Source organism: Nelusetta ayraudi, unplaced genomic scaffold, assembly GCF_046127955.1.
Source record: "Nelusetta ayraudi isolate G7.1 ecotype Tasmania unplaced genomic scaffold, CSIRO-AGI_Nayr_v1 ptg000168l, whole genome shotgun sequence".
Taxonomy (NCBI): Eukaryota; Metazoa; Chordata; class Actinopteri; order Tetraodontiformes; family Monacanthidae; genus Nelusetta; species Nelusetta ayraudi.
The window spans coordinates 589,351-617,333 of record NW_027466218.1 but is presented as its reverse complement, the minus strand read 5'-3'; the positions used below and the strand labels follow the sequence as shown (position 1 = coordinate 617,333).

The 27,983-nt window shown below is 47.9% G+C and overlaps 1 protein-coding gene across 5 annotated transcripts; it reads left to right on the top strand.

Moving 5' to 3' along the window:
• Positions 1-12: 12 nt before the first annotated feature.
• Positions 13-27,900, top strand: LOC142880385 (tensin-2-like). Of its 5 annotated transcripts, XM_076014265.1 has the most exons (27): positions 84-347; positions 6,616-6,721; positions 7,737-7,774; positions 17,274-17,306; positions 17,407-17,456; positions 17,554-17,737; positions 17,881-17,931; positions 18,128-18,250; positions 18,344-18,408; positions 18,753-18,836; positions 18,923-19,035; positions 19,120-19,180; positions 19,423-19,498; positions 19,954-20,083; positions 20,609-20,674; positions 21,121-21,237; positions 21,313-22,728; positions 22,823-22,973; positions 23,076-23,932; positions 24,067-24,198; positions 24,635-24,727; positions 24,918-24,995; positions 25,119-25,196; positions 25,366-25,534; positions 25,707-25,775; positions 26,072-26,101; positions 26,288-27,900. In XM_076014265.1, exons 1-27 carry the CDS (start codon positions 222-224, stop codon positions 26,430-26,432), a joined length of 4,641 nt encoding a protein of 1,546 aa, XP_075870380.1. In that variant the 5' UTR covers positions 84-221; the 3' UTR covers positions 26,433-27,900. The 5 variants fall into 5 exon arrangements, with proteins under 5 accessions (XP_075870384.1, XP_075870380.1, XP_075870381.1 ...); XM_076014269.1 differs by lacking the exon at positions 7,737-7,774 and having other exon boundaries at positions 13-347; XM_076014266.1 differs by lacking the exon at positions 26,072-26,101.
• Positions 27,901-27,983: the final 83 nt, after the last annotated feature.

The following is a 27,983-nucleotide window of genomic DNA, read 5'->3' as shown; positions in this document are numbered from 1 at the left end:
AGAGGAGGAAGTCATCAGCGGTGGGTTTGGAGGGCAGAGCGAGCCTGTCGAGGTGCGAGGAGTCACTGGCACTGGCGGCGGGGGAAGAGGGAGCATGTCGGAGAGGAGCGTGGAGGTCCTTCACATCATGGAGCGCTGAGGGGACAAGGACGCAAGAAGGGAGGACTGGACCACGCTGGACTGGAGGAGAGGAGTGGAGGAGTGGAGGGGAATCAGGAATCATGGGGTGTTTTCACAGCAAGAGCGTCAGCCCGAGGAAGAAGACGGGACCGGACACTCAGCCCAGAGGGACGCCGACCCCGGAGGCCGAACCCGAGGTGCATCCTGAGATTGTGCAACTGGCTGAGGTGAGTTCAGATCTTTGCATGATGAAGGTCTCTTCAATTCTTCAATTCCCCCCCCCCAAAAAAAAACATGCTGCCAATGCCCTCATACATATTGCGCACTTCATAAGCTTATCGATGAACTCAGTGTAGTGCGTTGAGCAGCGTTGAAATGAGAAATGACGTGATTGTTTTCATGACATCCGGTTCGGGTTCTATATGAGAGAGCTTCAGCAAAAGCCACAAAACAAGTCCTTAAGTTGTGTTGATCAGTAGAAGTAGAAAACACAACACTCAGCAACAGACCCACCGGTGCTGTCACTGCTGCTCTGCAGTCACCGGATGCTTTGATCAGGTAGAAATCCCTCTCAGTCACAGAGAGCTCGGCGTAAATAAAGCCTAACGCCGCTAAACCTCTGGAGTTCAACACATTGTCCGCGTGCTCGACAGTGGGACAGTAGTGGATGACCCTCTCGTGAATCGCATCTCTCGGGGATCAGAGTTCAGGAGGAAGTGGTGTGTGTTACTATCCGGTTCCGACCCGCAGTCTGCCTGTCTACCCGGTGTATTTTAGGCAGCGCGTAGACGTAGTTTCGAGGCCGTACGCTGCTTCGCCACCTAAATCCTCCTGCGGCCCGTTAATAGAGCTGAAAATAAAAAGAGCGTCCCTTTGGTTTCGAGCCAAGGCCGCACAAGAGAATGTCCCGGCATCTCATGTGTCAGATACATGACGGCCCGGAGCGCCGGCCGGCCAGCCGGCGTCGGTCTGTCACTGGGAACTTGGACTGCAGACTTTCAGAGATTCAAGCTAAAGTCTTTCCCAGTAACGCACGTCCAACTCGCTGATCCCCGGCAGCCTCACGCAGAGCGCCGAGGTGTCGCAACGTCAACACTACGAACAAAAGCATTGTGTTCGTAGTGTGTGTGTGTGTGTGTGTGTGTGTGTGTGTGTGTGTGTGTGTGTGTGTGTGTGTGTGTGTGACAGAAACCGTGCCAGATTGTGATACCATCGTCTCCTGTGAATGGGTGGGTTCTGCACTGGAGAGCAATGCGATGTGTCATACATGTAAACAGTCCAAGACTTCTTTATTTTGTTTTTTTGCGTATTTCTCACACACACACACACACACACACACACACACACACACACACACACTCCCGCACCTATTTTCAGCTTTTTCATGGCTGTTTGGAGGTGACTCCCCCACCGTATGCAGGTTATAAATAGCCTTCATTCCCCTGGTTCACCACCTGCTGCCGTCTCTTCCTGGGTGGACGCGAGTGAGTGTGTGTGTGTGTGTGTGTGTGTTAAAGGTTGTGGCTCCTGCTCTCCAACATGTCATCACCAGTGAGGAGTCAGTGGAGAGAGAAAAGGAGCCTCTTGCACAGCAAGGCATTCTGAGTGGAGGGGAGTGTCACTGTGTCTACGTTTACAGCCTGTGTGCTGGTTCAGGCTGCATGCGGGCGGCTTCTACAAGATATGTGCTGTATGCACCCGTGCATTCAGACCACAGACTAGTGCTTTCGACTTAGAAGAGAACTTCCCCACGCTATTTCAATTTGTTCAACAGAGTTTTTTTTGGGGGGGGGGGGGTTTTGGGCACGTTGAAGCAGAAACGCCCGCCGCTGCCGCTGTCTTCACGCGGACGTAAAAAAAAAGTAACAGAAACCTCATGTGGCCGCCGTCACAAATGAAGTCCCTTGCCGCTGACCCTCTCCTCAACTCCATGTTGGAAAGGGAAGTGCTTCGGCTTCTCAGCGGTGGTAAGAGATGCTTGTGGAATGACATCGATGTTTGGCGGCCAAAAGTCCAAACGGGGTGGAGTCCCCTAAACGCTGCGCTGCAAGGCTGCAGCAGCCTGGAGCTGATAGTAACAGGAGACTGAGAAAAAGACCTTAATGTTAAGACCAGTCAGTCCCAGTTCGTTGGAACTCTGAAAAAGTTTGTCTTCACCCTCAACAGATGATTTTCAGAGCTTTCCTTTGTCATTTAAAACTCCAGTCGAGTATCCCTCTTCTTCTTTTTCTTTCTTTCTTTTTTCTTTTTTTTTTCTTTTTTACTAATGATCAACAATAACAACAACAACAACAACAAAATACTCCCCTTTGTGACATCAGAAAGGGCTGTTTTCCAGCAACCACTCTCTGAAGAGTAGAGCAAATAAAACAATAAAATAAAGGATGTACCTTTCATCGTTTCTGAGGAGTTTACCGCAGTTGTTGCGCCCAGCCGGTTTGTGGCGCGTGATCCCCGTTATTAAGCCTGAGGTGCGCTACCACTATTTGGCCACTAAGAGGTGCCCTTGATCGCGCCCCACGTCTCGGTTTCATCGTCAAACTGACGGCAGTCGCGTCGGAGGTTTACTGTGGCGAGGTTTTAACGCGCAATCTATTAAAAAAGTCTCTGAAATGGAACGAGCCTGCTGTGTGACATTCCATTCCTAGCAGTCAAGGAGTTGCTTTTGATGGTTCGTAGTTGTTTTTTTTTTTTTTTATTTCCTCGCACTTATTCCAACTGATTCCACTGTCTAAAAAAAAGTTGGACAAACAGGACAAACAGCTGCATAGCAACATCCTCTGTGAGTCTCCTTCTTACACTCGTGCTGCCCTTCATTGGCAGGGTTGGACTTGGGGTTACCCTAACATAACAATAACCTCATCCCCCTGCTGACTTGCTTTAAAGCAATGAGCTCATAAAGGCCTGACTTTGTTCTTCATCTTGATGTAATTGAGCTAATATATAACAGGAAGCGCGTGTTCCCTCTCGAGTGATAAGAGGCTGACGTGAGCCCTCTGCGCTACTGTATGGAAACGTTTGCTCTCCTATAGGTAATCTCACATCTGGGTACGTGGGGACAACTGGACGGGCTGTTACGTAAAAACCTATTGGCCGCAGTGCCAAATTTTACGGCATTATGTAACACCATTTGAAATGTTAATGACGAGAGGATGATGATGATGATGATGATGATGATCCTCCTCTCCTCTCACCCGTCCTCGTAATCCCAGGTTCATCCAGACATTGTCCCCCTCTTTAAAATCGTGGCGCACACGCGCTCACGCACAAGGCACACATGCAGAGGGCCCAGATTGGACACACTCGGTGGATTCCACAGATCATCGCAGCTGCCATTCATCATAACAGCAGGATGCATGCTGGGCGTCAATAGTCCAATGGTGCCCTGCCACTGTGATTGGCAGATCAATGCACATGGTGTTAAAGCAGTGTGAACCCGACTCTGGGACCATCAGTGTAGTCGGTGACTAAAACAAACAGTATTCTTTGTGTGTGTGTGTGTGTCACAGATAACAATGACATGACAGGATAGAAGATATTACGTAATTCGTATTCGATGAGGCTCAACCAATAACAACAATTCCCTGACAGTGCTACAGCGCAGGCCTCGCGACAAAGGCTTCAAAGGGAAAAGGAAAAAAAAAAAGAAATGCATCGACATTCGCAGCATCGTCAAAGAGGTTGACAAGATGACAAAGCTTAAAGGGACAATAAGCTATTTTCATCACTAGACATGAGGAAACATAAAATTGGCACGAGGCTCTCGTGGTTTTATTTCATTTTTGGTCATTTTCCTCCCATCAGAACTGGTCCCTAATCTACCTTGTACATCACTTTGACAGGCTCCAAAACCTCTCTGTTTTATGGTGTCCATGCTGTGCTCAGCTGCAGCTTTCAAGTGGTGAAAAATCTCTTATTGCTCCTTTAACTTTTTTTTTTTTTTAATAGTGATACAATGATGCTGATAAGTTGTTTGAAAATATCTGAAGCGTTTTTCAAACAATATTTGTGCACGTATTTTTTTTATCACCAAACATCCACAGAGAGGCGACGGTCCATGCAGCGAGCCGGTTTGTTTTGGTGTTCCTGCTGTGTGAAACTATGACTTCTAGCGGTGAAATTTTATTGTACCTCGAGATTCGCTCCATTCGGTGGATGATTCTTCTCATCTTTTTAGACATTAGAGGATCCGTTAGCTGCTCAGCTCACTCACTGCAGCCTGGTATTAATGATGATTAGGATTTCCCAGCAGTGATGCCTAAAATATCCACGTGCTGCACAGCGGTTTGAACCTCGCCAATCAGAGGGCGCTGAGACATCCTTCAGGAATTAAGAATGGGATATGAAATGTGATCACAGCTGCATATAAGTACGATTTAAAAAAAATAAATAAAATAAAATAAAAAAGTATATCATTTCTAAATTCTCTGAAAACTTCAACTGTTTTTCGAAAAAAAAAATGTTGGAAATAATTTGAAGATGGCGACGCGCCATCAGAGTGAATCTGCATGTGCACAGACGTCGTCTGCATTATGTAACCAAGCTGAGCTCAAGGTAGGGCCACATCAAACATTAATCATACATTTTCCGTCATAAATGATTTAGATGGCGCACGCTCCACTTTGGAGACACGGTTGTTTCATAATAGACTGTGGCGAGTGGAATGACTAGAGTGGCCCGTTTACAATGCTGCGGGGTGGGACTGGGTTTCTGGTCTTGAGTGGTCAGTAAATACATATTTCTGAGCTGATGTTTGCGGAGTTCGCCAAGCAGCTTTTAGACACCTCCACCTTCCACTGGGGGGGAAGTCAATGCGCCCTCTGTCAGGGGAAACCCAGGCTGTGGAAAAAGTGAAAAGTCTGAGAAATGTTTGTTTTTTTTTTGTTTTTTTTCTAGGCCAGAGAAACGTGGCGAACCATAAAGGAGCAGCAGTTTGTGCAGGCCTGCCCTTTGCGCCTGGTCTGGCTTCACCTCGCACTTTAACACTCAGAAACATCTCTGTGATGTTTCCAGGCCACTGATAAAGGGATGTAAGAGGTTGCTTTCCAGAACGGTGCGTTTAAGCACGCATTTTCTGCAAAGGGGAGCAAAAGAAAGAAGGGAAAAGATGTTCCCCCCCCCCCCCCCTCTTTTCTGTGTTGTGCTTGCTGACAACCTAGCAACTACTGTAATGAAAGCCTTCAGTATTTATTTTTAATACGTGGGGGATTTAATTCAACTTCAAGTTAGTGAAGATTCCAGTTTACCTAACAGGAAGTGAGCGCTGGGAGCGTCCGTGTCATCTCTCCGCTTCGCCCACGGACGCTTGTGTCTTGTGTTTGCACAGCTGCCATCGTGCACGGTGCCACCTCGCTGTGTTGAAAGGAAACGAGCTCCAGACAGTTCAGTCGGATGTAAAGGCTAAGAGAATAAATGTTGGAGGCAGCCACTGTGCTGGAACAAATGTTTTGTTGTTGTTGTTGTTGTTGTTGTTGTTTTCAGCCCGGGTCTGCTTGGACATGTAGTTTCTTGACATGGTCATGGACATTAAAATTCATCAAATTCCTTTAATAAGATGTTTTCCAAACCGCTTACGCAACGCTAGCATCTTTCAACGCTGACGTATGTGCTGTGAATAGCGCAGTTTGGCCCACATTAACCCAACATTAATAACATCGTGAGAGCCTGATTTACTAGAACATTAGCGAGCTAGCAGATTAGCATTACGCTAATGTAACCAGATCTCACATATCTATCTATCTATCTATCTATCTATCTATCTATCTATCTATCTATCTATCTATCTATCTATCTATCTAGCATACGGAGCAATTAAACAACAAGAAAATAAGGATTCATCCTCTGGATGTGGCTGCGCGGTCGGCTGTGCATCAGTTACGTCTTCGTCAGACTCACTTGTGCGAGTCGCGGTAGAACAGTTGAAATAGCGTGTTGCGTCGAATCAGTCAGGTCCTATTCATTCCACGCTCTTCGCTCACCTGCGACCAAACAACACATTAGAAGTTGAGTGGTTACGCAGAAAGCTGTTTGTTCTGGTACCACCGCTCTCCCCTCCATCCTCCACTTCTCCCCCAAGTTGCCTGACAAAGAGAGACAGAATGAGAACAAGTTTAGAGGAGAGGAGACAGAAAACAGGATGCCTTTTTTTTTCTTTTTTTTTTCTTCGAGGAGGCTGAATGTACGTCAGGAAGGACGTCAAGCGCGCAGGCTGGTGTGTCACCAATGAAATGCACGACAGTCTGGCCCGGCCAGGTCAGGCCAGCAGGGATAATAAAGCTGCTCTCGAATGCACTGAGACACGTAAGGGAACTGTACAGGCCAAACACATCACAACAGCATCTTCCATATGAGCATATGTTCATCCCATCCAAACACAGAGACAGTAGAATCAAAAAAAAAAGTGTATCTTTTCTCGACCATTGCAAAAAATATATGGATTTTTTTTTTTGTTGCCATGTACGCCGTCCGATGTTCTCTCCACCTCGTTGTCTGCAGCTCGCCAAGGCAGGAAGTCACGTCTTCGCCGATAGGAGCTTCAAGCGGAGACGAGCGTGTGACGTGTGCAAGCAGAACATGGACAACCCCGGGGTTTTCTGCAAGGGTGAGTCCGCGACTCCGTCAGCTCAGACAGCAGAGCCGAGAAACACAAGTGACTAGCATGAGGACACACCTCGACCTGACAGTGAGGAGCAGGCCCTGCGGTGTTAACCCCCCCCCACACACACACACACACACACAACACCCCCCGCCTCACCCCCCCCAAAAAAAGAAAAAAAGAGAAAGAAACAAGAATTGCACTCATGACTTGACATTTCCTTTGTGCTGCCCCTGCGCTGCACCTCAGCCTCCTTTCAAGGATGAAATTCAGCGCTGTGCTCAGTCAGAATGCCGACGTTTCATGTGTGGATTTCCTCCAGTGGGCAAATTCGATGTGTGGTCGCAGGAACGTGTGACAGACCCGAGGTTTCCTGCGGGTGCTTTGTGGGTGATGAAAAACACGTCCGATGACCTCGGAGGCACCCAGCCGACTGTGACTGGATAACAGCTTTAGTCCGGCTCAACAAATCTGATGCAAATCTTGCACAAATATGACGACGTTAAAGTCTCCAGATCCCAACGGAGCAACATTGTAAAATTCAGAAGATGTTTCTGATCATCATTAGCCCTCTGTTTACCTCCTCCCAATGAAATGCTGTGTGTTAGCTTTCTGCTGGATGCTTTCTGCTGGACGCCAGACCATCTGCTCATGCGTCGTCTTTGCAAAGGTGGTCTCAGCACCCACCTGGCTGAGTTGGGTGGGTTGTCGTTAAGCTGGAGGAGCTAGCAATTAGCGGTCCCCTTTGTGAGATCACAGAGGAGTGCGCGTTTTTAGCGCACACTTTCTTAAGCGAGGGCCCAGGGGTAAGAAGTAGCGCTGGCTAAATGAACTTTGCGTGAAATGTGACCTTTGAAAAGGTTTCCTGCGTTCTCTGGCCAAGGTTTTGGGGCGCTGTTCTCTTTCCTTTTTTGCCGGCTGTGCCCTTTAAGCAGCCCCAGTCCACCGCCGCTGTCCCTCTGCTGTGTCGCTACAACTGCCCGTCTCACTTCCATACGTGCTCTCCTCTCCCCTTCTGCAGAGTGCAAGGTGGCTGTCCAAAAGACATGCGAAGCCAAGGTAAGCCCCTCCCCCCTCCCCCCTCCCCTCTCGCCGCTAGCGCCCCCCCCCCCCCCGCAACGTCCCGCCGTCCTCGCCCCCTTGTCAGAGGTAGTGACGCGAACGTGGCGTGAGCCCTAAGTGTAGTGAGCTGTGCGAATTGACCTACATGTCTAGGTAAAGAAGGGCCCCCCCCGCCCCCCGTCTGACCTGCAAATAACCAGGTTGCCATGAGTAATTCAGTCGTGTAGCAGCGCGACGTAGCAGGAGCTCCTCCTCCGAGTCGTCCGCCACCTCGGAGAGTCGCGGCGGTGACTCATCGGGACTCTTTGAAAAAAAAAAACTTCTGGACTAATTCTGCTTATTTGACGCGGCGCTGTGGTAGCGAGAGCGTCTTCTAAGCCGACTGGAAAACCCACATAAATCCTCCGGGTCGGGAGAGGGGGATGAGAAAAGACAGAGTGGGGATACACTCCCTTCCTCAGAAGCCACTAATCAGATTACTTTCACTTGGATTTATGACTCCAGACAAACCCACTGCACCCCCACCCGCCTCCACCACCCCCGAGTTCAGCTGCAAACGGTACAAAAAGACTCGCATTTAAAGGTCCTGCATTGAATAGCATGTTCAAGTCTTTGTTTCTGACGAATCAGCCGTAAAACATTTGTCAGACCCTTCCACACGTTTGGATGGCAGCACATTCAAAACGAGAAGACGGAAACCAACCAACCAACCGGGGGAGTGTTCCCTCTGTGATGTCATAATGGAAGATGAAGATGGACTTTTCTCATTTCTGGAAACCTCACTGACAGATTACTGGTCGGAAACGCTGCACGATATTGGACCTTTGAGTACTTTCCTGTCATTGTTTTGCATAATGTGTCTAACTCCTCTTGACTATCAAGGCACTTCATCAAAGTCGATGCGTCCGACTCCCGGACACATTGATGCAGTGTTAACAGGATGGATCTGGGATGCATTCAGAGTAAAAGAAAAAAAAAGAAAGAAGAAAGAAAGAAAGAAAAAGCTGCCGTTGCAACCCATCATTTTAACACATAAACTCGCAAATGGATGCAACCAAAATCTCTTTGGCTGTGAAGACCTGCAGAACTAAGACACGTCTCCTCTCGTCACCGTCGTGTTTATTCTATTATCTTCCTCCACTGTCTCTCGGAGCTCAGATTCACGGTGGAGGGAGAGCAGAGCGCTTTCAGTCTGACTGTCACAGCTTATGTCAAAGCCACTGGCAGTTTGCTGCCTCGGATCTCGGTTGACTCCGGGCTTGGCCACACACACACACACACACACACACACACACACACACACACACACACACACACACACACAACAGAGAGGGGTTGTTATTTGTCCTTTACCTGTGTGTGGCGACACTGTCACACACACACACACACAAACACACACACACACACGCGCTCTCTCCTTTATATGTCAGTGCTTCAGGTCTGCTGTTCAGATCCCTTGGGACTTTTAATAGTGGAGGTGATGTATGCATCTCTCTTACACACACACAGACACACACACACACACACGCGCGCGCTCTAATGGCGCGCAACTGGGTGATACCAGCTGTTGTGGCCGAGCAGCGTGCATCTAAAGAGGATTATTATTTTTGTCAGGCTCATCCACAAACCCCCTCCCCCGACACGTCGCCCACCCCCACTCTGGTCACCGAGGCAATAGCCAGAAACAAGCAAACAACTCTGGCTGAGTGCAGTGCAGTGCAGTGGGAGGTGGGGAGGCAGGCGGGGATGAGAGTGGATGCCGGCGTCGCGCGGGGACGATGATCGGCGAGGACAGGAGAAGTCCCAGCGGGTAAATATAGAAAATAACGCGAGTGCCGTGGATGCTTGTGATCTGCGAGGGGGGACGCAAATAAGTGAGAGGCAGCTGCAGCAGAGCGTAAGTGTGCCTGTGTGTGTGTTTGGAGGGGGGGGGGGGGGGGCAGCTGTAACAAGGCCCGTATGTGGTTATTCACAACTAAAAAGGGGGCATCCTGGGGTCAAGGCCGAGACGTCGCGTCACGCTGCCTCCGTCTCCTTTTCATTTGCTTCTCGCCCCCGAAAAATCTTTCACTTCTTGCTCCTCACTGTCATCATTCCGTTTGATTTTTTTTCCTCCTCCCTCCTCTCAGGTAGAGGCTCCAACTGCCCCCCCTCCCCCCCACCTCCACCCCTCCACCCTCCCCATAGTCACCGGCCCTCCTCCCTCCCCTTTGACATTTTATAAGTTTCCCGTCCTCTCACATCGCTGGAGGAGCGTCTTCTGTCAACGTGTCCGCCTCATCAGCTGTAATTCACACTAATTCTTCTTCTTCTACCTCCCGGCCACCACTTTGCGTTTGTCTCACCCTTTTTGCCCCCCCCCCCCCCCCCCCCGGTCTCCCCCACTCTCTGTCAAGGCTCAAGGCCTCTTTAGAAGAAGTCACGGTATAAAATCAGTGTCCCGTGGGTTCCCGCAGCGGGCTGGACCGCTTGTCCTCGCGCAGCGTATCGATGTGTCTGTGTGTGTGTGTGTGTGTGTGTGTGTGTGAGAGAGAGAGAGAGAGAGAGAGAGAGAGAGAGAGCACGTGCTCGCACCGCTGTGCGTGCATCGGACGCTGGCAGAGCTGAGGGAGGGAGGCAGGGCTGAGCCGCGTGTGCTGCTGGCAAAGTGGGAGTGTGCGCTCTAATGAGGGAGGGAGGGGGAGAGAGGGAGAGAGAGGGAGAGAGAGAGAGAGAGAGAGAGGGACAGGGAGCCAGTGTCTCCCACTCCACAGACAGTAGTGCTGCTGCTGCTGCTGCTCAGAGGAGGAGGGAAAGACTGAGGCTGCTTGTTGAGAGGTAAAAAAAATAAATAATACACACACACACACACACACACATGCACACATGCACACTTTCTGCTCTAATATGTGTTTGCTCGTATTTACTCCGCACATCAGCTGGATTGGATCTTTGCGCCTCGTCCAGCCTCCTCGCCACTGTTTGCTGTCACATCTGCTCATTTAATTCCTGCGAAGCTGTTTTTTTAAAAAAAAGAACCTCTCACGCTGCCCGGCTAGAGGATTGAATTAACTGTGATTTGCTACAGAAATCAGAGACTTTTTTGGCTGTGGTTGATTTTTTTAAATGAATCTGTGCTTTATTAATGTCACGGTTCGCTGTGGTTCAAGCTGCAAATCTTGTCTGCTACACTTAAATGCAAGATTTGGTTAATGCTGCCGCTGAGACGTGCCAGACTGTTTATAAACAGATTAGATGTGCACGCACGTTACTTTCTGGAGGTGTGTGTGTGAGTGTGTGTGTGTGTGTGTGAGTGTGTGTGCTTGTTTTTATTGCTAATAGAGGACGTTTGTTCGGTTTAAAGCCTTGGTCGTCTTGTCGGGACCAGAAGGACGGCTCCTCGGTCCCGAGCTGCCGGACCAGGTTAAGAGATGGTACGAACTGAATTTTCAAGGAGCCTCACACGGTTAATTACGTAGAGGGGGAAAAAAAAAACTGTATACATCTGTAGAAAACAGCCAGCTTAGCCCTCTCTTTACAGCCTCCCACAGAAATGCCGGCTTTTAACCCTTGCTGTAAGATCTCAGGGGGCACATCAAGGGTGTCCCTAAACCTTGGCGGATGTACCAGCCACGCATCAGTGTCCCTTGTGATGTCACAAAGGGCTGATTTCAAGAACTGCGTTTGTGGTTTTTTTTGTTGTTGTTGTTGTTGTTTTTTTCACAGTCTTAGCAAGCAAGCGAAGCAAAGGATGAACTACTTTTCCTCAGGGAGGCTGGACGGGTTCACTGACAGACACAGAAGTTGTTAGAAAATGCTGCCGGAGTGAATGTTGCATAATCTGTGACCTTAAATGCTGAGGTTAGAGACGTGCATGCGTGGAAGCTTGACCGCGAATGCCTTGGTCCAGCAAAAGCCCCAGCAAGCATTTGTCCCCGTCTCTTTCTTTTCATTTGTATCTTTGTCCGCTTTATGGACCCCGCGTCGACGCATCATTTACACTCTGCGTGCGTGGCGACGTTGAGTTAACACCAGAACGACAGCTCGCCCCGTGTGTGCCAGAGCCGGTCAGCTGTTCTAATATCGTCTGATGGATCCCAGTGTTGAGCGGCAAAACGAACGCAGACAGTCTCAGGCTCACTCACACCAGCTGCCGCTCTAATGTATCACGCTGACTTATAAATGGACGCAGCAATTACCAAGCGACGTTCCCGCTGCGCAGCTATTAGTGTGAATTTAATGGAGCTCAACATAACAAAGTGATTATTATACAAAGGAAAGAAATTATCACGGGTTTAAAAAGGCCTTTTTTTTTTTTTTTTTTTTTTAAATTAGGTCCAGCCTGACATACTTGAACAACTGCAATATCAGCCGATCCTCCACTGAGTGCGGCCTGGATGCTGCGAGGCAACAAGTGCTGCGTTTACTGGCCTCCTTCTCCTGTTTGTCCGTCTCATCGGCGAGACGACGCGGCAGGGACGCTCTGTCCTGCGGATGGCCACAAGGTGACACGGCACATCAGTCACGAGGGTGGAAATAGAAGCGGCAAGTCGATGGCGACTCGGTGGGAGGCAGCGTCCAAAGGAAGTCCTGTCACGTAAACATCTGTGCAGCTTAATCACGCCGCTTCTATTTATAACCACGGCGAAGCACCGTGTGCAGGTAATTACGGTTAATCACATTTTACTGCCTTTTATAATCTTATCTTTGGGGGGAAAAAAAAACATGTTGTGTTTTTGGCGCCACCCTTGCCGCCGTCCGTGGCTTTTCATTTCCTGGGTGCAAAGGTTGAAATGTGCGGTAATTACGTTCTGGATATTGGGTTTTACGTGGCCGCGGCGAAACCTCTGAAAGAAATTTTTGGGATTGGACGGGAAGAGCTACCGTTGATAAGAGCGAGCGTGTCGTTGTCTAATCACTGCAGCGCAAGGCGAGGAGCATGGGGACCCAATGTATGCTGTCTTTCGTGATGTGGCCACAGGGCGTGTGCCACTGCAGCGTGGCTCCTGCTGTGAGTCGACTGATGAACAAAGTGATGAAAATGGAACTAGGAGTGTCTTTGGACGAAGGCGGCCGCAATCTAATTTAAGAAGCTCTATCGAAAAATAGCCGGCTGAAATCTCCGGCCAGCGGTTCAGCTGTTAGCGTCTCTCATCGAGCGCTCGCACTCAGCCCTCCGGTCCGTCCACCCCCTGCTTTCATCCTCCCTGTCATCGTTGTCCAACTCCGCTCCTCTCCCTGGATGCGTTTGCTTTCGCCCCCGGGGGCCTCGTCGCACTGGCGTTTCCATCCGTCCCCTCGGCCAGCGGTCCCGCCGAGACTTCGGCCCTGGCATGCGCGATGCTTATCGAGATGTCCTTGTGTCGCCTGATGTTATATTTATTCACGCGGGGTGGAGGGGGGAGCCCATACTTGGCATCCCATGGCAGGGATGTCTCTGTGATTATCCAGTCCCCTGGCACCTCTCGGGGTGAATGGTAAGCAGAGGGGAGAGGTGCGATGGAGCGAAGATGCAAGACAACTGTAGGAAGAGGCCGAGAGGACGTGAGCTTCGCGCCTTTCACCAGGGAAATTTCCAGCTTGGTGATTTGAAAATGCCGACACCCTCCGCACTCTGTAAACTTTTCTGTTCCTGTGGAACTTGGAAAAACTTGCCGCCGCTGTTTCAATTGTGGAAGTTCTCAGTGTAAGAGCTTACTCACTTTCTCCCTCTCGGAGCATGATGTCAGCCGGAGGTAACTGCGAGAATAAAAAAATAAAAAAAACCCTGCCGCTGAAAGGAACGGAGGCTTTCGCTTCTCTTTCGCCACGAGTGACTCTGCTGCTCTGGCAAATCCTCGAGTTGAATTTCCCTGTTCGGACGATTCGGCCATTCTTGTGGGTGCAGCAGTGAGAGCCTCTGAGCTGCTGACTTTCCACCCAGAAGTACCAAGAAAGTGGCTGAAAATAAGAAACCTAGAATTGTGAACAGCCATAAATGGCACGACTAATCTCCGGCCAACGAAGTGCAAAAGTACTGTGTCAGCTGACTTTAAGTGACGCCACTGGAGGTTGCGATGATATTTTCATCACACGGACCCCTGCTGACACGTACAGGAGAAATAAAGTTGATGATACCTTTCTCTGACTGCAAGATCTTTTTTTTCATGGAGCAGCACGTCGCTGCAGCTGTTTGCCAGCTTGTAGTCCCGAGAAGGCAAACAAGCAGCTGTTCACTTGCTGGCTCGTGGCGCTTCAGCTAGGAAATTACTATCAGGTTTAACTCGTCATGTGTTAGCCTGTAGCTGATTAAGCTGTTATTTCCTGTTTGTGCAGCAGAGCCCATCTTCGAGGATGTTTTTTTCAGACCTTTTAAGACAATCGTATCTTTTCTCAAGAATTTAAGTTGCTGAGCTTAAACAATGAGGTGAAAAAAAAATCTCACGCTTCTATCAGACCTACAAGTTATATTGGGAGTTTTGAAAGAAAAGAGATTCTTTGTGGAACAAAGTCAAGGTAATTGCCAAAAGAAAAAACACATTAACACTCCATTAAAGTAATGATAATTGCTTGTGGGTTTGTTGCCTGTTAGCATTGGTAAAAGGTAGCATTCTGAGCCCCCAAAAGCCTGCAGAGAAAAACAACATGTTTTCTTTTTACTTTTAAGAGAATGTTTTCAATTTCTCTGAATACAGCCAACGGCTTTGGAATGTTACCTGGTGACCAGACCCAGGTTATCCAGTCAACAGACCTGGTATTATTGCAAACATTCAGTCCCTGAGGGTGTGGCTGGTGCTGTCATTGGCACCTCGGGAAAAAGGGGGCCGGCCAATCCGAACCAGATGGCTCCTCTCCCAGTGTCTCCGGTGTACATTAATGAAGACCCTGAGGCGGGCACTGCTGCTAGAGACATATATAAACAGTGCACGTGCACGTGTGTGTGTGTGTGTGTGTGTGTGTGGGTCAACCGACCCACCGACAACTGACATCCTGCTGCAAATTGCTTCCTGTTAACTGTGGCGTGTCTTCACCGTGTCCAGCTCTGTCTTCCACATCACAGCACTCTGCCTCCGGCCAACTCTCGTATGTGCATGTGCATGTTTGTGTTTACACTGGGGGTGCACGTGAATGTTGTGTCTCCCGCTGTTCTCTCCCAGAGCAGACCACTTTATCTACTTAAGCACCATTATTTAACCCTGTTAAGGTGCAAGGTCCCCCGCGCAACAAAACTTCTCCTGTTTATTAATTTCCTTCTTCCAGCGTTTAGAGAATGTTTGGGCTCCGTCTAGTTCATCTACGCAATGGTGTCAGTGTGTTGAAGGGGTCCTATAGTCAGAAACTGTCTTTTATTTTACAGACATGCCAGCTAACACACCATGTACAAAGAAATGACATTTAGTTCTTTCGGTGATACTGCAATGAAATGATTCATTCAGATTTTGCTCGACTTTCTGCATCACAACTGGACCCAATTGTCATAATATCAATGTGGGTGAGGTATCATCTACATGAGATCTAGTAGCTATCTTCTCCGCTAGCAAGCGCTTGCATGGAGCTGACTGGCCAATCGCTAAGGAGTGAGCTGTTTGAAGGTGGAGCCACGGATGGAGCAGGGAGGGGAGGAGGGAAGAGAACCAAAACAGCCTCTTCAGGCTGAGTGAGAGAAACACTTGTTTTGAGCATGTGCAGCTCAAACTAGGAGGTCATTGACCAACACACCTTGTTTATTGTTGGAAGTAGACGGCCAAAATTATTCTCTGAAATGCAGAAATGACCATAATAGGGTCCCTTTAAATCTGAAAGGAACACATGCCAGTAACAAGGTGCAGTTGTTACTGTCGAGGGCCCTCAACAGTGCTTGCTACAGTGTAAAGTCTTTGTGAGTAAAGGCATCATGATGTCACCTCAGTCACGTAGCTTGCTAAATGTTTTCTCCCTGGCAGTAACCAATCACAGTGCAGCCTTTCACTCCTTTTACTTTTCACGCCCTGGAAAAACACGCCTGTTTATGTTTCCCCCTTCTTGTCCCCGTCACTCTCCGACCTAAAATATTTTTGGCCACCTCCGTTTTGTGCCCAGTGTGTGTGTGTGTGTGTGGGCGTGTGTGTGTGTGCGTGTGCGTGTGTGTGTGTCATAAAAAGCCAGGAAGTTACATAACTGTGTTGTGATAGAAAACCCATCGTCTGTAGTCACAACAGATATTTTTGGATTATATCTGTTCTATTAACAGAACCTTTAATCCTCGTGTGCCTCCAGTGCAATTGCTTAAGCCAAACTGAATGTTGACACATGCGGTCAGTCTCACACTTTTTATACTTTTGCCTTTGCAAAGTCCAGTAATCCGGCTGCACATTCTGGTAAACTCAACTGGGACGAAGAGCAACAGTTGCAATAAATCACTCAACCAAAAATGTCTCGTGTCAGGGAAACTGTCTAGTGTTGTTGTTGTTGTTGTTGTTGTTGTTGTTGCTTTTACAATTATGACATGACCTTTTCCTAAAAAATGTTGCTTAAAATGAACAATCCACGACTCCTGCAGTGAAGAAACTCCCCCCGACCCAGGCAGTGTGGCTCACACCTCGTCTTGGTCCGTTGCTGAAAGGCATGCGGCGCAAGGTCTGGCCCGCGTGGCTGCTTTGTTTCTCGAGAGTGTCGCGGCCGTACGTGACTCGTTAGCTTGTTTAGTGGCACCTGTCAGCGCTAACTAGCGACTTAGCCGCTGGGTGGGGCGGCACAGCTGTCAATCAGCCTCACAGCGGAGTTCACAGGTCAAGAGTTGACAGGGTGTCTGTGGCCTTTGACAGCCAGAGCTGCCGTTGTGCTGCAGTGCCCAGCGTGCGTCCATTTCTCCCCTTTAGACACAGTTGATGTTCGGTCGTCACTGTTTGTTGGTGCATCTTATGCGTATTTTACACCTTTGATCAAATATGTGTGGGGAAGTCTTGATGTTTGAAATTGTGTGTTTGTTGTGTATTTTTGCTTGTGTGTCTTCAATTAACTTATACTTAAAAAAACAAAAAACAACAAATCTTTGATAGTGTCACGTCATTTTCTTCTCGTCAATGATTCTGATAAGTGGAACTACATGTGTGGCGGCTTTCAGCTGCTGAAACAACCTCTCCGCTGTATCCCCCAAGTCTCTTGTGATTCACCAGCAGGGGACTAAACACTAAACGTGGAGTCGTCAATATAATTTCCATGTTTTCTTCCTTTTCTGTGTCAGTTTGGAATTCACTTTAATGTACGCACCTTCCCCAAAACGCGTTTCTTCGTGTATCCCAGTCTCATTGGCGTCTTCTTCAAACCATCATAATATAACAAAGCTCCTGCAGCAGTCGTAGCAGAATAAGCTGTACATTCTTCCAGCGCTTCATGGCCACCGCTTCGTCTTCTCACGCTTCCATCGATTTATTTGCTCCGATGGAGTGTTGAACCCCAAGCATTGAATCACACCCACGGCTTGGCTTGTGCTTTATTCTGTTTGTGTGAAGCGTGTGCGACAATACAGAGTTGTCATCATGTGCTTGTTTTCCTTCAGGTGACTCCCACCTGTAGCCCCGTTCCCGACCCGGTACGTTTGTGCACATAAAAAATATCAATATTGCACAAACGCAAACAAGTTAAGGAGGGCCAAGCGTGCTATTGTCTCGTCTTTTCTTTTCTTTTTCTAGCACGGCTCCACCAGATCTACAACACAGAGGAAGAGAGGCTCCATACCAAGGTATGAATAAAAAGAAACAATTTAAAGAGATTCAGTTTGGACCTCCCTGTGGCTTGACTTTGCGGGGGGGCTGGGGAAACTGTCTCTCGGTGATCAGGAGTAAGAGTGTGGACCAGATGATGGAGCACGTGATGGAGCACCACTATCACTTTGACCTCACCTACATCACGGAGAGGATCATCTCCGTCTTCTTCTTGCCCGATCTGGAGGAGCAGCAGTACTGCAGAAACCTACAGGAAGTGGCTTCCATGCTGAAGTCCAAGCACCAAGACAAGTTCCTGGTCAGTCGTAATGCTGAAAAGACAACTGAAGCATGCATTTAGCACATTTTGTAAATCACACTGTCAATATCAAATATCAGATGTTGCTCATTTTGGAGTTTACACATAAACATAGACCTGTCTGTTCTTTCCTTCTTTCCCAGCTCCTAAATCTGTCAGAAAAGAGACATGACATCACCAGACTTTCCCCAAAGGTACTTTTATTTACATCTACTTGAGAAGCTGGCACGTCGCTCAACGCCTTGGTTGCAAAGAAGCAACACAGGCACAAAAAAAAGACGTCACTGTGTTTGCCTTCTGTTTTTTTTTTTGTTTGTTTTTTAAAGGTTTGCAGGTTTAAAGCTGCGGGCTAAAAGCAAAAATGTAACCGTTGCCTCTGCTGTGCATCAGGTGCAGGACTACGGCTGGCCGGACCTTCATGCTCCGCCCCTGGACAGAATCTGCGCCGTTTGTAAAGCGATGGAGACGTGGTTGACCTCTGACCCCAGTAACGTGGTGGTTCTGCACTGTAGGGTGAGCGGAGCTTGAACCCACGCAACCCTCTCTGACTTTTGCCAGCTGGAAGGGCTAACGCTTCATGTTTGACTTCGTCCTGTGTCGTGACAGGGGAACAGGGGCAAGACGGGGGTGATTGTGGCGGCGTACATGCACTACAGCAAGATTTCAGCTGGGTAATTTTGCAGTTTTTGCATAGTTAGAACTTTTGTGTCCTATTGGTTTTTTTTTGTTACATAAGGCCCAAATGATCTTCGATGTCCTCCTGAAAAGTTCAGTTCATGTCATTGCTGTTGTCGTGCCACTGACACGTTAGCTTCTATTAAACTCAATCTTAATTTGACTCGTGTAATTGATAAAAAAGAAAAAAAAAAAGTTTCTATACCTTGTAGCTTTTCTTATGAAACAACCTGAACAGTTATCACTGGCCACACAGTCTCTGATTTAAATGTCGCAGCATCTATGTTCTCCACCCTTCTGGCACACTAACCATGTATGAATCTATTTCCTGTGGCGACAGTGCCGACCAGGCTCTCACCACACTGGCAATGAGAAAGTTCTGCGAGGACAAAGTCTCCTCGTCCCTGCAGCCCTCTCAGAACAGGTGCGGCGCTTCCCTCTGAATTTCATCACCACGGTGCTCCGACCATCATTCGCTCATCCGTTCATTCATCCACCTCTCCTCCTCAGGTACATCTACTACTTCAGCGGCCTGCTGTCCAGCACCATCAAAATGAACAGCAGCCCTTTGTTCCTCCACCAGATCCTCATTCCATCGCTCCCAAACTTCCAAGCAGGAGGCGGTCAGTCTTTAATGCAGACTTCCGACTGCGCAGCTCTCTGGTTGGACTGGTGGTTGAGTGTTGTTGTGTGTCTGTGTCCTGCAGGTTTCTTCCCCTTTCTGAAGATCTACCAGTCTCTGCAGCTCGTCTACACCTCTGCCGTCTAGTAAGTACACAACAAGTGGCCCGCTTGCACCGCTGTGTGTCCACTGGACAGAAGTTGTCTATACAAGACCAGCACCTGTGTTTAGGTGTAGGCAAGTCTGTGCTTATACTCCAGTTACTGCTGTTTACCCCTATTTTACCCAACTGAGACATGTTTGGACTATGCTTTGTGTGTGTTTGGAGCTGGTGCGGCTGTATTTTCTGCTCCTTCTGTCTTTTCACTCTGCGGCTCTGTTTGTCCAGTGATCCACAGAGCTCCCGGGCGAGGAAGCTGTGCATGACGATGGAGCCGGCACTTTTACTAAAAGGGGACATTATGGTGAGAAATGGCTTCTCTTGACTTCCACGTGTCAGCTCGGAAAATCTTAGTAGAATGAATCACCAGCTGCGTTGGTTTAAACTCTTGATAAATCACTTCACTAAACCTCTGTTTTATTCTCTGAATACACATTGGATAGCTTCGCTCAGAACAAGTGCCTGATTATTTTTGAACCACTTAAGCTTCTAACCCACTCTAGATTAAGAACATGACAGCTTAATCATTACAAGTTGTTCAAAACCCTCAGCGACCTAAATGTACTCACATCGTTTGTCTCAGACAGCCGGTTTCCATAGCGGCAGCACGCCGTCAAACCATGCTCTCCTTCACAATGGAGCAGCACAGCAACAAAATGAAATGATTTAATCACAGTCGCACCTTCATTGCCAAGTAAAAGTCTTTTTTTTTTATAGCTATTTCTGACTAAAATGTAAAACAACCGCTGTCGCCTGCAGGTGAAGTGCTACCACCGGCGGAGTCGAGCGGCGGAGAGGGAGGTGGTGTTCAGAGTTCAGTTCCACACCTGCACCGTTCACGGTGCCCAGCTGTGGTTTGGCAAGACCGAGCTGGACTTGGCCTGCTCAGGTATGAAAACAGAGGCTCAGTGGTTTTGTGGGAAATGTGTGGAATAGTAAGCAGGAGACATTTACAGCCTCTGGACAGCCATGAAGGAACTTACTGGAGTGTGGAGCGAAAGGCATATACGCTACACACGCATAGGCATCGCCACACAGTGCATCACTGTAGAAACCCTGAGGCTGCTTTGGAATCTTTCCACGACTGAATAATTGAAGATCCACTTATTTTTCGTTACATTGCAAAGTTTGCACGTATTTCAGGACAAATGTTAAATGACTCGAGGTGAAACACGGATCAGTAAGCAGCAATCTCATCATCATATACACTGAAAGCGCTTCACAATGCAATGCATGATTAATATACTTGTGCATTAAAAGTGATTTCTTTGAAAATTTCTGCTCTGATTGCTTTTCTGCTTTGGTTAACGTCGTCGCTTCAATGGGCCATTCTTACTCGCCTCTTTATCCGCTCCGTTGTTACGGAGACAGTGAGGATATTTTAAGCCATGCTTTTATGTTTTTCTCCTTGTAGATGACAGATTCCCTCCAGATGCTACGGTCGAGTTTATTTTTTCCAATGGACCAGATAAAGAAAAAGGTGAATGTCATCATCAATCACCTACATCCTTTAATGTCCCACATTAAACCAAATGTGCTTTGCTGTCACCAGCCTGTCAACAAATTCCCAAGAAATAAGACACAGAATTTATTTAGCTTGCTCCACTTTACAGTATGTTGTTAGCAATAATGCACAGTATAGCACATCTGTCTATTGTGATGTCACAAAGGGTGATACCTTTGCTCTTTCTAGGTGTGAGTTTAGCCCTTTGAGACTGACCTGTTTTTGTCTCCTTCCAAATGTGGAGGATTCAGGAAAGCAGCAGGAAGCTAAAATCCAGCATTAATGTGGGAGGTTGTAAACAGAGGGCTAAATTAACAGGATTAATTAATGAAGCTCTGAAGAATCCAGGAAAACCAATAAAGTTCTGAAAATTGATACATTGTGCAAGATCAATATTAGAACCAATATGTCTTCTCTCTCAGGCCAAGAGTACCGTAAAAATGACGCCTCCATCAAATTAGACTTCAACACCTCTGACCCGGTGGTCAGGTGGGATTCCTACGAGAACTTCAACCTGCACCATCAAGACAGCATCGAGAGTAAGAAACGCACTCACATGTGTAAAGCCATTTCACAGTTTTGGATGATAGATAGAAATTCTCCTTTTCCATCAGATATCTCCCACACCAGGGGCCCTCTGGACGGCAGCCTATACGCCCAGGTGAAAAAGCGCCGCGGGCCGGGGTCCACCGCCTCTGCAGCATCACCCTATGGGTGCCTCACCAACAGCCCTACGGTCAGGACTCAGCCTCCCAGTCACACGCAGTCGCTCATCTGCACTGTGCAATCCAGCAGCTCGTCATTTGCCTCAGAAAAGCCGGAAGACGCCTCTCCGACAAAAAGCCCTGAGAGAGAAAACTGTGACTGTGCAATAAAGAGAGTCGACGGGGAGGCGGGAGAGAAGGAGAAAACCAAAGGGAAGGAAAGGGACCGAGAGACGGCTATCTTAGACGACATGGACCCGTCGAGTCCCGGAGCCCTGAGGCGAGATAACTCGTGCTGCGGCCGAATATCTGCAAAGTGCGGCGACGCAGGATGGAAGCGGGAACAGGAGCCCTGCCTGTCCAACGGACACTGCCTGGGCCGCTGCGGCAGCGTTAAAAAGCACCCAAAGAGCCAAACTCTGCCTGCTTTACCCACCAAATCCATGTCCCCACCTCCGCCACCCACTCACCTGGATCTCTGCCATCGACACAGTGCCCATCCTTTACCAGAGTTGCCGTGGGAACGCCCACTCCCACCCCCACCGCCGGCCCTGCCCTGCGTCCTCCGGCCCTGTTACCCCTGCCCCGCCAGTGACCATGCCCACCCACACAGCCACACCCTGCCCGCCTTAAACAGAGTCTGCCCCGGCGACGAGTGCAACCTTTTCCATTATTCCAGCCACGCACCGCCCTCCCATCTTTCCCACCAGTCACTGCCCTCCAGTCCCTACAGGGAGTTGTTCTTTGGCCCGCAGGCGACGGCCTCCGGCTGCCCCTGTCGGGAATGCTTCAGCAGGCGAGAGCACCAGTCTGCTTCGGTGAGAACGTTCCACCAACTGCACCCCGACCAGCTGGAAAGCCCTCACTGGCAACATGGAGCAGGGTTGCACCAAACCAGAGAGGTGTCACGTCTTTGGGAAAGCGAGAACCAATGGGAGGTGCCCAGAGAGGCTGAACCCTGGAACTGCAAATCGTCCATGCCTGTATTTCACCTCTGCCATGCTGCCTCAGGTCAGCTTCCAAGCACAGAGCATCCCAGATACACCATCGGGGGCCAACCGAGCTACCCTGGCCCTCAGCCTCTGATGGATGTCCAGGATCGGGCCAGCAGCGGCTACCACACCCCTCCACAGCCCCGACATTCTTGCCCCTGCTCCTCGTATCAGTCGTCCCCAGCGGAAAGTCACGAGAGCCGCGGCTACGCCTCGGGCTACCACTCTGGGTCTGCCTCCCCAATGGCCGCCGGTAGCCCCTCTCCTGAGAGAGGTCAGCCGCAGCTGACTGCCAACCAACCCAAAGACCAGCTGCAAACAGAGCAGCACAAAGGTAACTGTGCAACTCTCTTCTTCTTGCTTTATTGGTCACACCATCAAACTGTTCTTTGACATAACTTCATCTTCTTTTGTGTCACTTTTCAAAGTGGAAAAGGCTGCGACAGATGCGGTGGATAAAAAATCTGAGACTCCAGAGAGCAAGTCGGACTGTAACGATCAGTCAAGCAGCCCTGGTACGGACTCTGATCATGACTACACAGTCATTGGTGGCAACAGTCCCACGCAAACGGAGGAAAGGTGAGGAAAACTTCCTTATCAGCATCTTCTGAAATCAAAACGACTACCACTTCTACAAGATAATTGTGTAATTTTTTCACTCATCCACTCAATCCTTTTTAGCGTGACTGATGACGGATCTCCTCAAAGCCAAAAGACTTCTGCACAGCCGGAGCCCAACACAAGAGGCAGCAAAATTACAATACCCACGACGGAGGCCACTGGAAACCAAAATTCCAACGCAAACTCCCCACAAGTGTCAAGGGAGAGTCTGAGCGCCAATGGTAAACTCGGAGGTGCCAGGATCGCAGGAAGCGCCGACAGGTCCAACCGACTGCAGACGTCGAACTACGCCACTGTCATCTTCACGCCGGTCCAAGTGCACCTCAACGGCTCGGCTCTCCCCAGTGAATCTCCCCAGTCAGACCGGTGTGCCTCTGTGATACCGTCTGCTAGCGTGAGCTCCAGCCCTTGCACCACCTCCCCAAGTTCCCCTCACGGCTCCGTGGACCTCCAGGCCTCTCCGCAGAGGTCCACGTCTGCCACAGACATAGCGGGACAGAGATTGACCCCGGACAAAGACGGATCGCCCGACACCAAACCGCCGTCGCCGGTGCCTGATGGGTACCACACCCCGACTTTCCCCATGGCGTCCTACTATTACCCCTTGCTGAACATCCCTCATGTGCCATACACGGGCTACACCGCGGTCACCATCCCTGCCATTCAGCCGCCGCTCCCCGAGAAGAAGCGACTCTCGGCCACATCAGGAGCCCTTAACGGGCACAGCAGTCTGCTGCGGGCCTCCTCGGCTCCCTCCCCAACACACCATGTGACTTTCTCCCCCTCTGTGGGTGAGCAGAGGTGGGGGTCCACGCCACAGCACAGCTGTAAGGAAGAGACAGACACCAGGGTCAACGCTAAGTTTGTCCAGGACAGCTCCAAGTACTGGTACAAGCCAGGCATCACCAGAGACCAAGGTCAGAAAAGAAAGTGGCCACTCTGGACTAATGTGTTATTTAATTGGTCGCACTGAAACATAGAAATTATGCATTCAAAAATAAGTGTCTAATTGTTGGATTTCCTGATTGACAACTTTTCCCTCTGCTTGCAGCCATTGCTTGCTTGAAGGACAAGGAACCAGGAACTTTCCTCATTAGAGACAGCAACTCCTTCCAGGGCGCCTACGGTCTGGCCCTGAAGGTGGCTACTCCCCCTCCTAACGCCAACACGCTTGGCAACAAAGGTACCTCTTCTGAACTCTTCACTGGGTTTGTTCCTTTATTCTCTGTTATTTGTTCCTGGAATGTCCCATCAGTACAGTAGTTGGAACAATGTACTTAGCAACACAAGTACATTTCTTATCCTGCATGTTGACTCAACTGACGACCAACTGCTGAGAAGAAAAGAGGAAATGAATTTGAATGTGTCCCAACTTGCTTTCTTCCATTAGTATGTTTTTATACTAACATCAGTACATGTTAGTACAATACTATTCTACTCTATACTGAAATAGAAATTCACTGAACGGAAGTGAAAAAGCCTTTAGGATGAAAGGTGAAATGTGTGACCAAAACAAGTCTGTTTTTCGGTTGTCTTGATTTAATCTTCAAGTACTACGATTACCTAGACCACTGACAGCCTTTGTAGACAAGTCTTTTAATAATTGATCTCTCTCCCAGGGGATCCACTGGAGCAGCTGGTGAGACACTTCCTGATCGAGACGGGGCCACGTGGAGTGAAGATCAAGGGTTGTCAAAATGAGTCCTACTTTGGTCAGTGTACTAACTACAAAAAAACGCTTATATATTTATCCAATCAGACAACAGGACAGGACAGGGCACTGAAAGTGAATGCTTCAACACAGAGACCTTAATAAGAAATACCTGTGTTTATCTACTTTCCTTTCTAAACTCTTCTTGTTTTGACAATAATAATTACCTTGCTCTTGTCCATCTGCCACAGGAAGCTTATCTGCCCTGGTTTACCAACATTCAATCACCCCCATCTCTTTGCCATGTGCTCTTCGCATCCCAGAAAAAGGTCAGATCGGCCACCTTACCCATGCACGCCATGGTTATTCAATTAAATGTTCCCTTGAAAAGACAGTGGCAGGCTGAACAGTCACTACAGTGCTGTGAATGGCTGATCTTACTGATGTTTCAGACCTGGTTGGAGAGCTCCAGGAGATGCAGAACGTGACAAACACCAGCACAGTGGCCGAACTCCTCAAACAAGGAGCAGGTGAGAAGAGGCTGTTTGTTTTTCCCCCAAATATAACGCATCAATTGCAGTTCTCCTTTCCCCCAGCAGAGGCTGCCTGAGCATCACATCTTTCTGAGTGCTGGTCCACCAGCCAACGCACAATTTTGTTAATCCAGATTTTTTTTGTCTCTTCTCTGTTGCACTCAAGCCTGCAACGTGCTCTACCTGAACTCAGTCGAAACAGAATCACTGACAGGACCTGAGGCAGTTTGCAAGGCTACCAAGTGTACTTTGGCTCTGAGCCCACGTCCGGCAGCAACGGTGGTCCACTTCAAAGTGTCTGTTCAGGGAATCACTCTCACAGACAGCAAAAGACGGTACATGACAGACACCACAAACTTATCTTTGCATATGGCCGCCGATCGAGCCTGGAAAAACGATAGTCTTTTGAGAGTTCCTTGAGTTTCTTGTGGTTTTTCTATGGCTGAAGTAATCAAGACATTAGCGCACAATTCAAATGAAGCCTAAAAACTGTTTGTGTTTGCACAGACTGTTCTTCAGGAGGCACTACCCAATCAGCACTGTGACTTTCAGCAGTCTTGACCCCCGGGACCACAGGTTGTTGACTTACACTTAAAAACAGACCATGATTTTATTTTAAAAAAGAAAAAGAAAACCCAAACATTGTTGTACGTTTCTACTCACCTTCTCTAATTAAGGCAATTACGTTAATGTGCTTTCTGTAGTTGTGCTGAATACTATAAGTATTAACTTATATTTCGTAAATATAAGTTCTACGTGATTTGCATGGAGGTTCTTGGCTCAGAGCTTAGTTAAGGTGTCTGTGTCTGTTTTTCACTTTTTTTTTTTCTCCCGGCTTTCTTTCTGTCTCTATTTGTTTACCCGTGCTTCAGGTGGACTAATTCTGATAGCACGTCAAGCAAGTAAGTGCTTGTGTCACGGCCTTTTTCTTTATTTGTTTCCTTTGCAGCTGATACTATACAGTACAAAATAAGCTCCTTTGCATGGCAAATAATCATGAACGCATTTGTCCCTCTGTCTCTTCTCACTCGCCATGTGTTTGTGTGTGACCTGTGATTTTGACTCTTCATGTGGACTTGTCGTGGCAGGATGTTTGGCTTTGTGGCGAGGCGGACCGGCAGCACCACAGAGAACGTGTGCCACCTGTTCGCAGAGATGGACCCCGAACAGCCGGCAGTGGCCATTGTCAACTTCATCAACAAAGTCATGCTTGGACCTCAGCTACACCGATGAAAACTTCCAACTTTGCATTTGTACTGGTAGCGGCACTGTGCTGGGCAGGAGTCAGTGATGACGGACCGGCGCTTTAAAGCTCCCGGGCAAACTGCACTTTACCAATGTTTACTAACAGTAATATGTGTCTACAGCCTGTCCATGAACGACCCCAAAAATGAGAATGAAAAAAAAAGCCCATGCTTTAATTCTTTTGCCGGCTCCACCACACAGTTCAGGAAATCAGGTCATTGTAATGTCACAAAGGACACTGATATCTTTCCCTTGGTTTGGCGATGTTGTCACTAGCAACACCCGCAACCAGGTGTTCATTCTAGCCTCTGACACCCGCTCACAGCTGCACTGTTTTGATGGCCTTAAAACATGAGAAAGGGACAACAAAGCAGCACTTTTGTTAGGAAGGTTAAACATGCTGTTTATTGGAGATTTAGAATATTTTTCGAAGGGTGCTGTAATTCTGCTCCACTGAAATTTGGGAAGAAACAAATAACTAAAAATTTGTATTGTATGTGAGCTTTAAAGCAAAAAGTTTGTCACAACACAGTGCAAACAGAAAGTGGTGGGTTGAAGTGCCAAAAGCTGACTAAACATTTGACAGCCCAGATAGGAAAACAGAACAAGATTTGCTTACTTTCATCAAAGTCTGGTGACGCGTTAGCATGAATTACCAGTATCATAATCAGTGTTTAAACTACAAGGAAATAGATAAGGTTTCCAGTGATGTAGTAGAGTGCCAAAGTATGTTAAAGGTGATGTAAAAAAAAAAAAAAAAAAAAGGATTTTATGGTTCATTTTGGTTTGCAAGCCATGTGATTTGCTTGAAAGTGGCAATGAAGGAAGAAGTGAAAGTACTCTGATGGCCATTTTAGGATGAAGTGCTTTTTGACATTTTCAATCAGCTGTTTTTATGCAGTCCTCTTGGTGGCAATCAAGGGATTTTGTTCTGATTGTGGAATTATATTTTCTTTGATCATTGCCAATTTTTGCTAAATAGTAACACTAACAACTGTTTTCATCTTTTGCATATAGTTTTTTTTATAATAAAAAAAAACCAGCCTTATTTGGTACATTTATTAAGAAAATATATTGTGCACTCTCTCAAGCTCTTTCAAAAACCATCCATATCATAGCTTAGTCTCGGCCCAGGTAATGACATTATTCCTCAAACAAATAACAGAACAGGTCAGTATTACTCTAAGCCAAAGACTCAATTATTGTGTACAGATATTTTGTAACGTTTGCTTTTTTTATTATTGATGTTTTAATTCAGTCTGTTGTGTGTTTTCTATAAACAGATAAAGTATTAACGTGACACAAGCACAATCATTATTTTTCATAATGGGTTTTTTTTTTTTTTAATGTAAAAGAAGTAATATATTTTAGTCCTCTGAGGTGGTGACAAAACTGTGTTATATTTAACACAAAGTTTATTGTAATAAAATCAAATAAAGCCCAAGTGTCTTCTTGTTCTTTTTGTTTCAGGTTTATGAGGCATGTTATTTGCTCTTTTTCATTGGAAAGAATGGTCAGTTTAAAGGATAGGACAGCTGA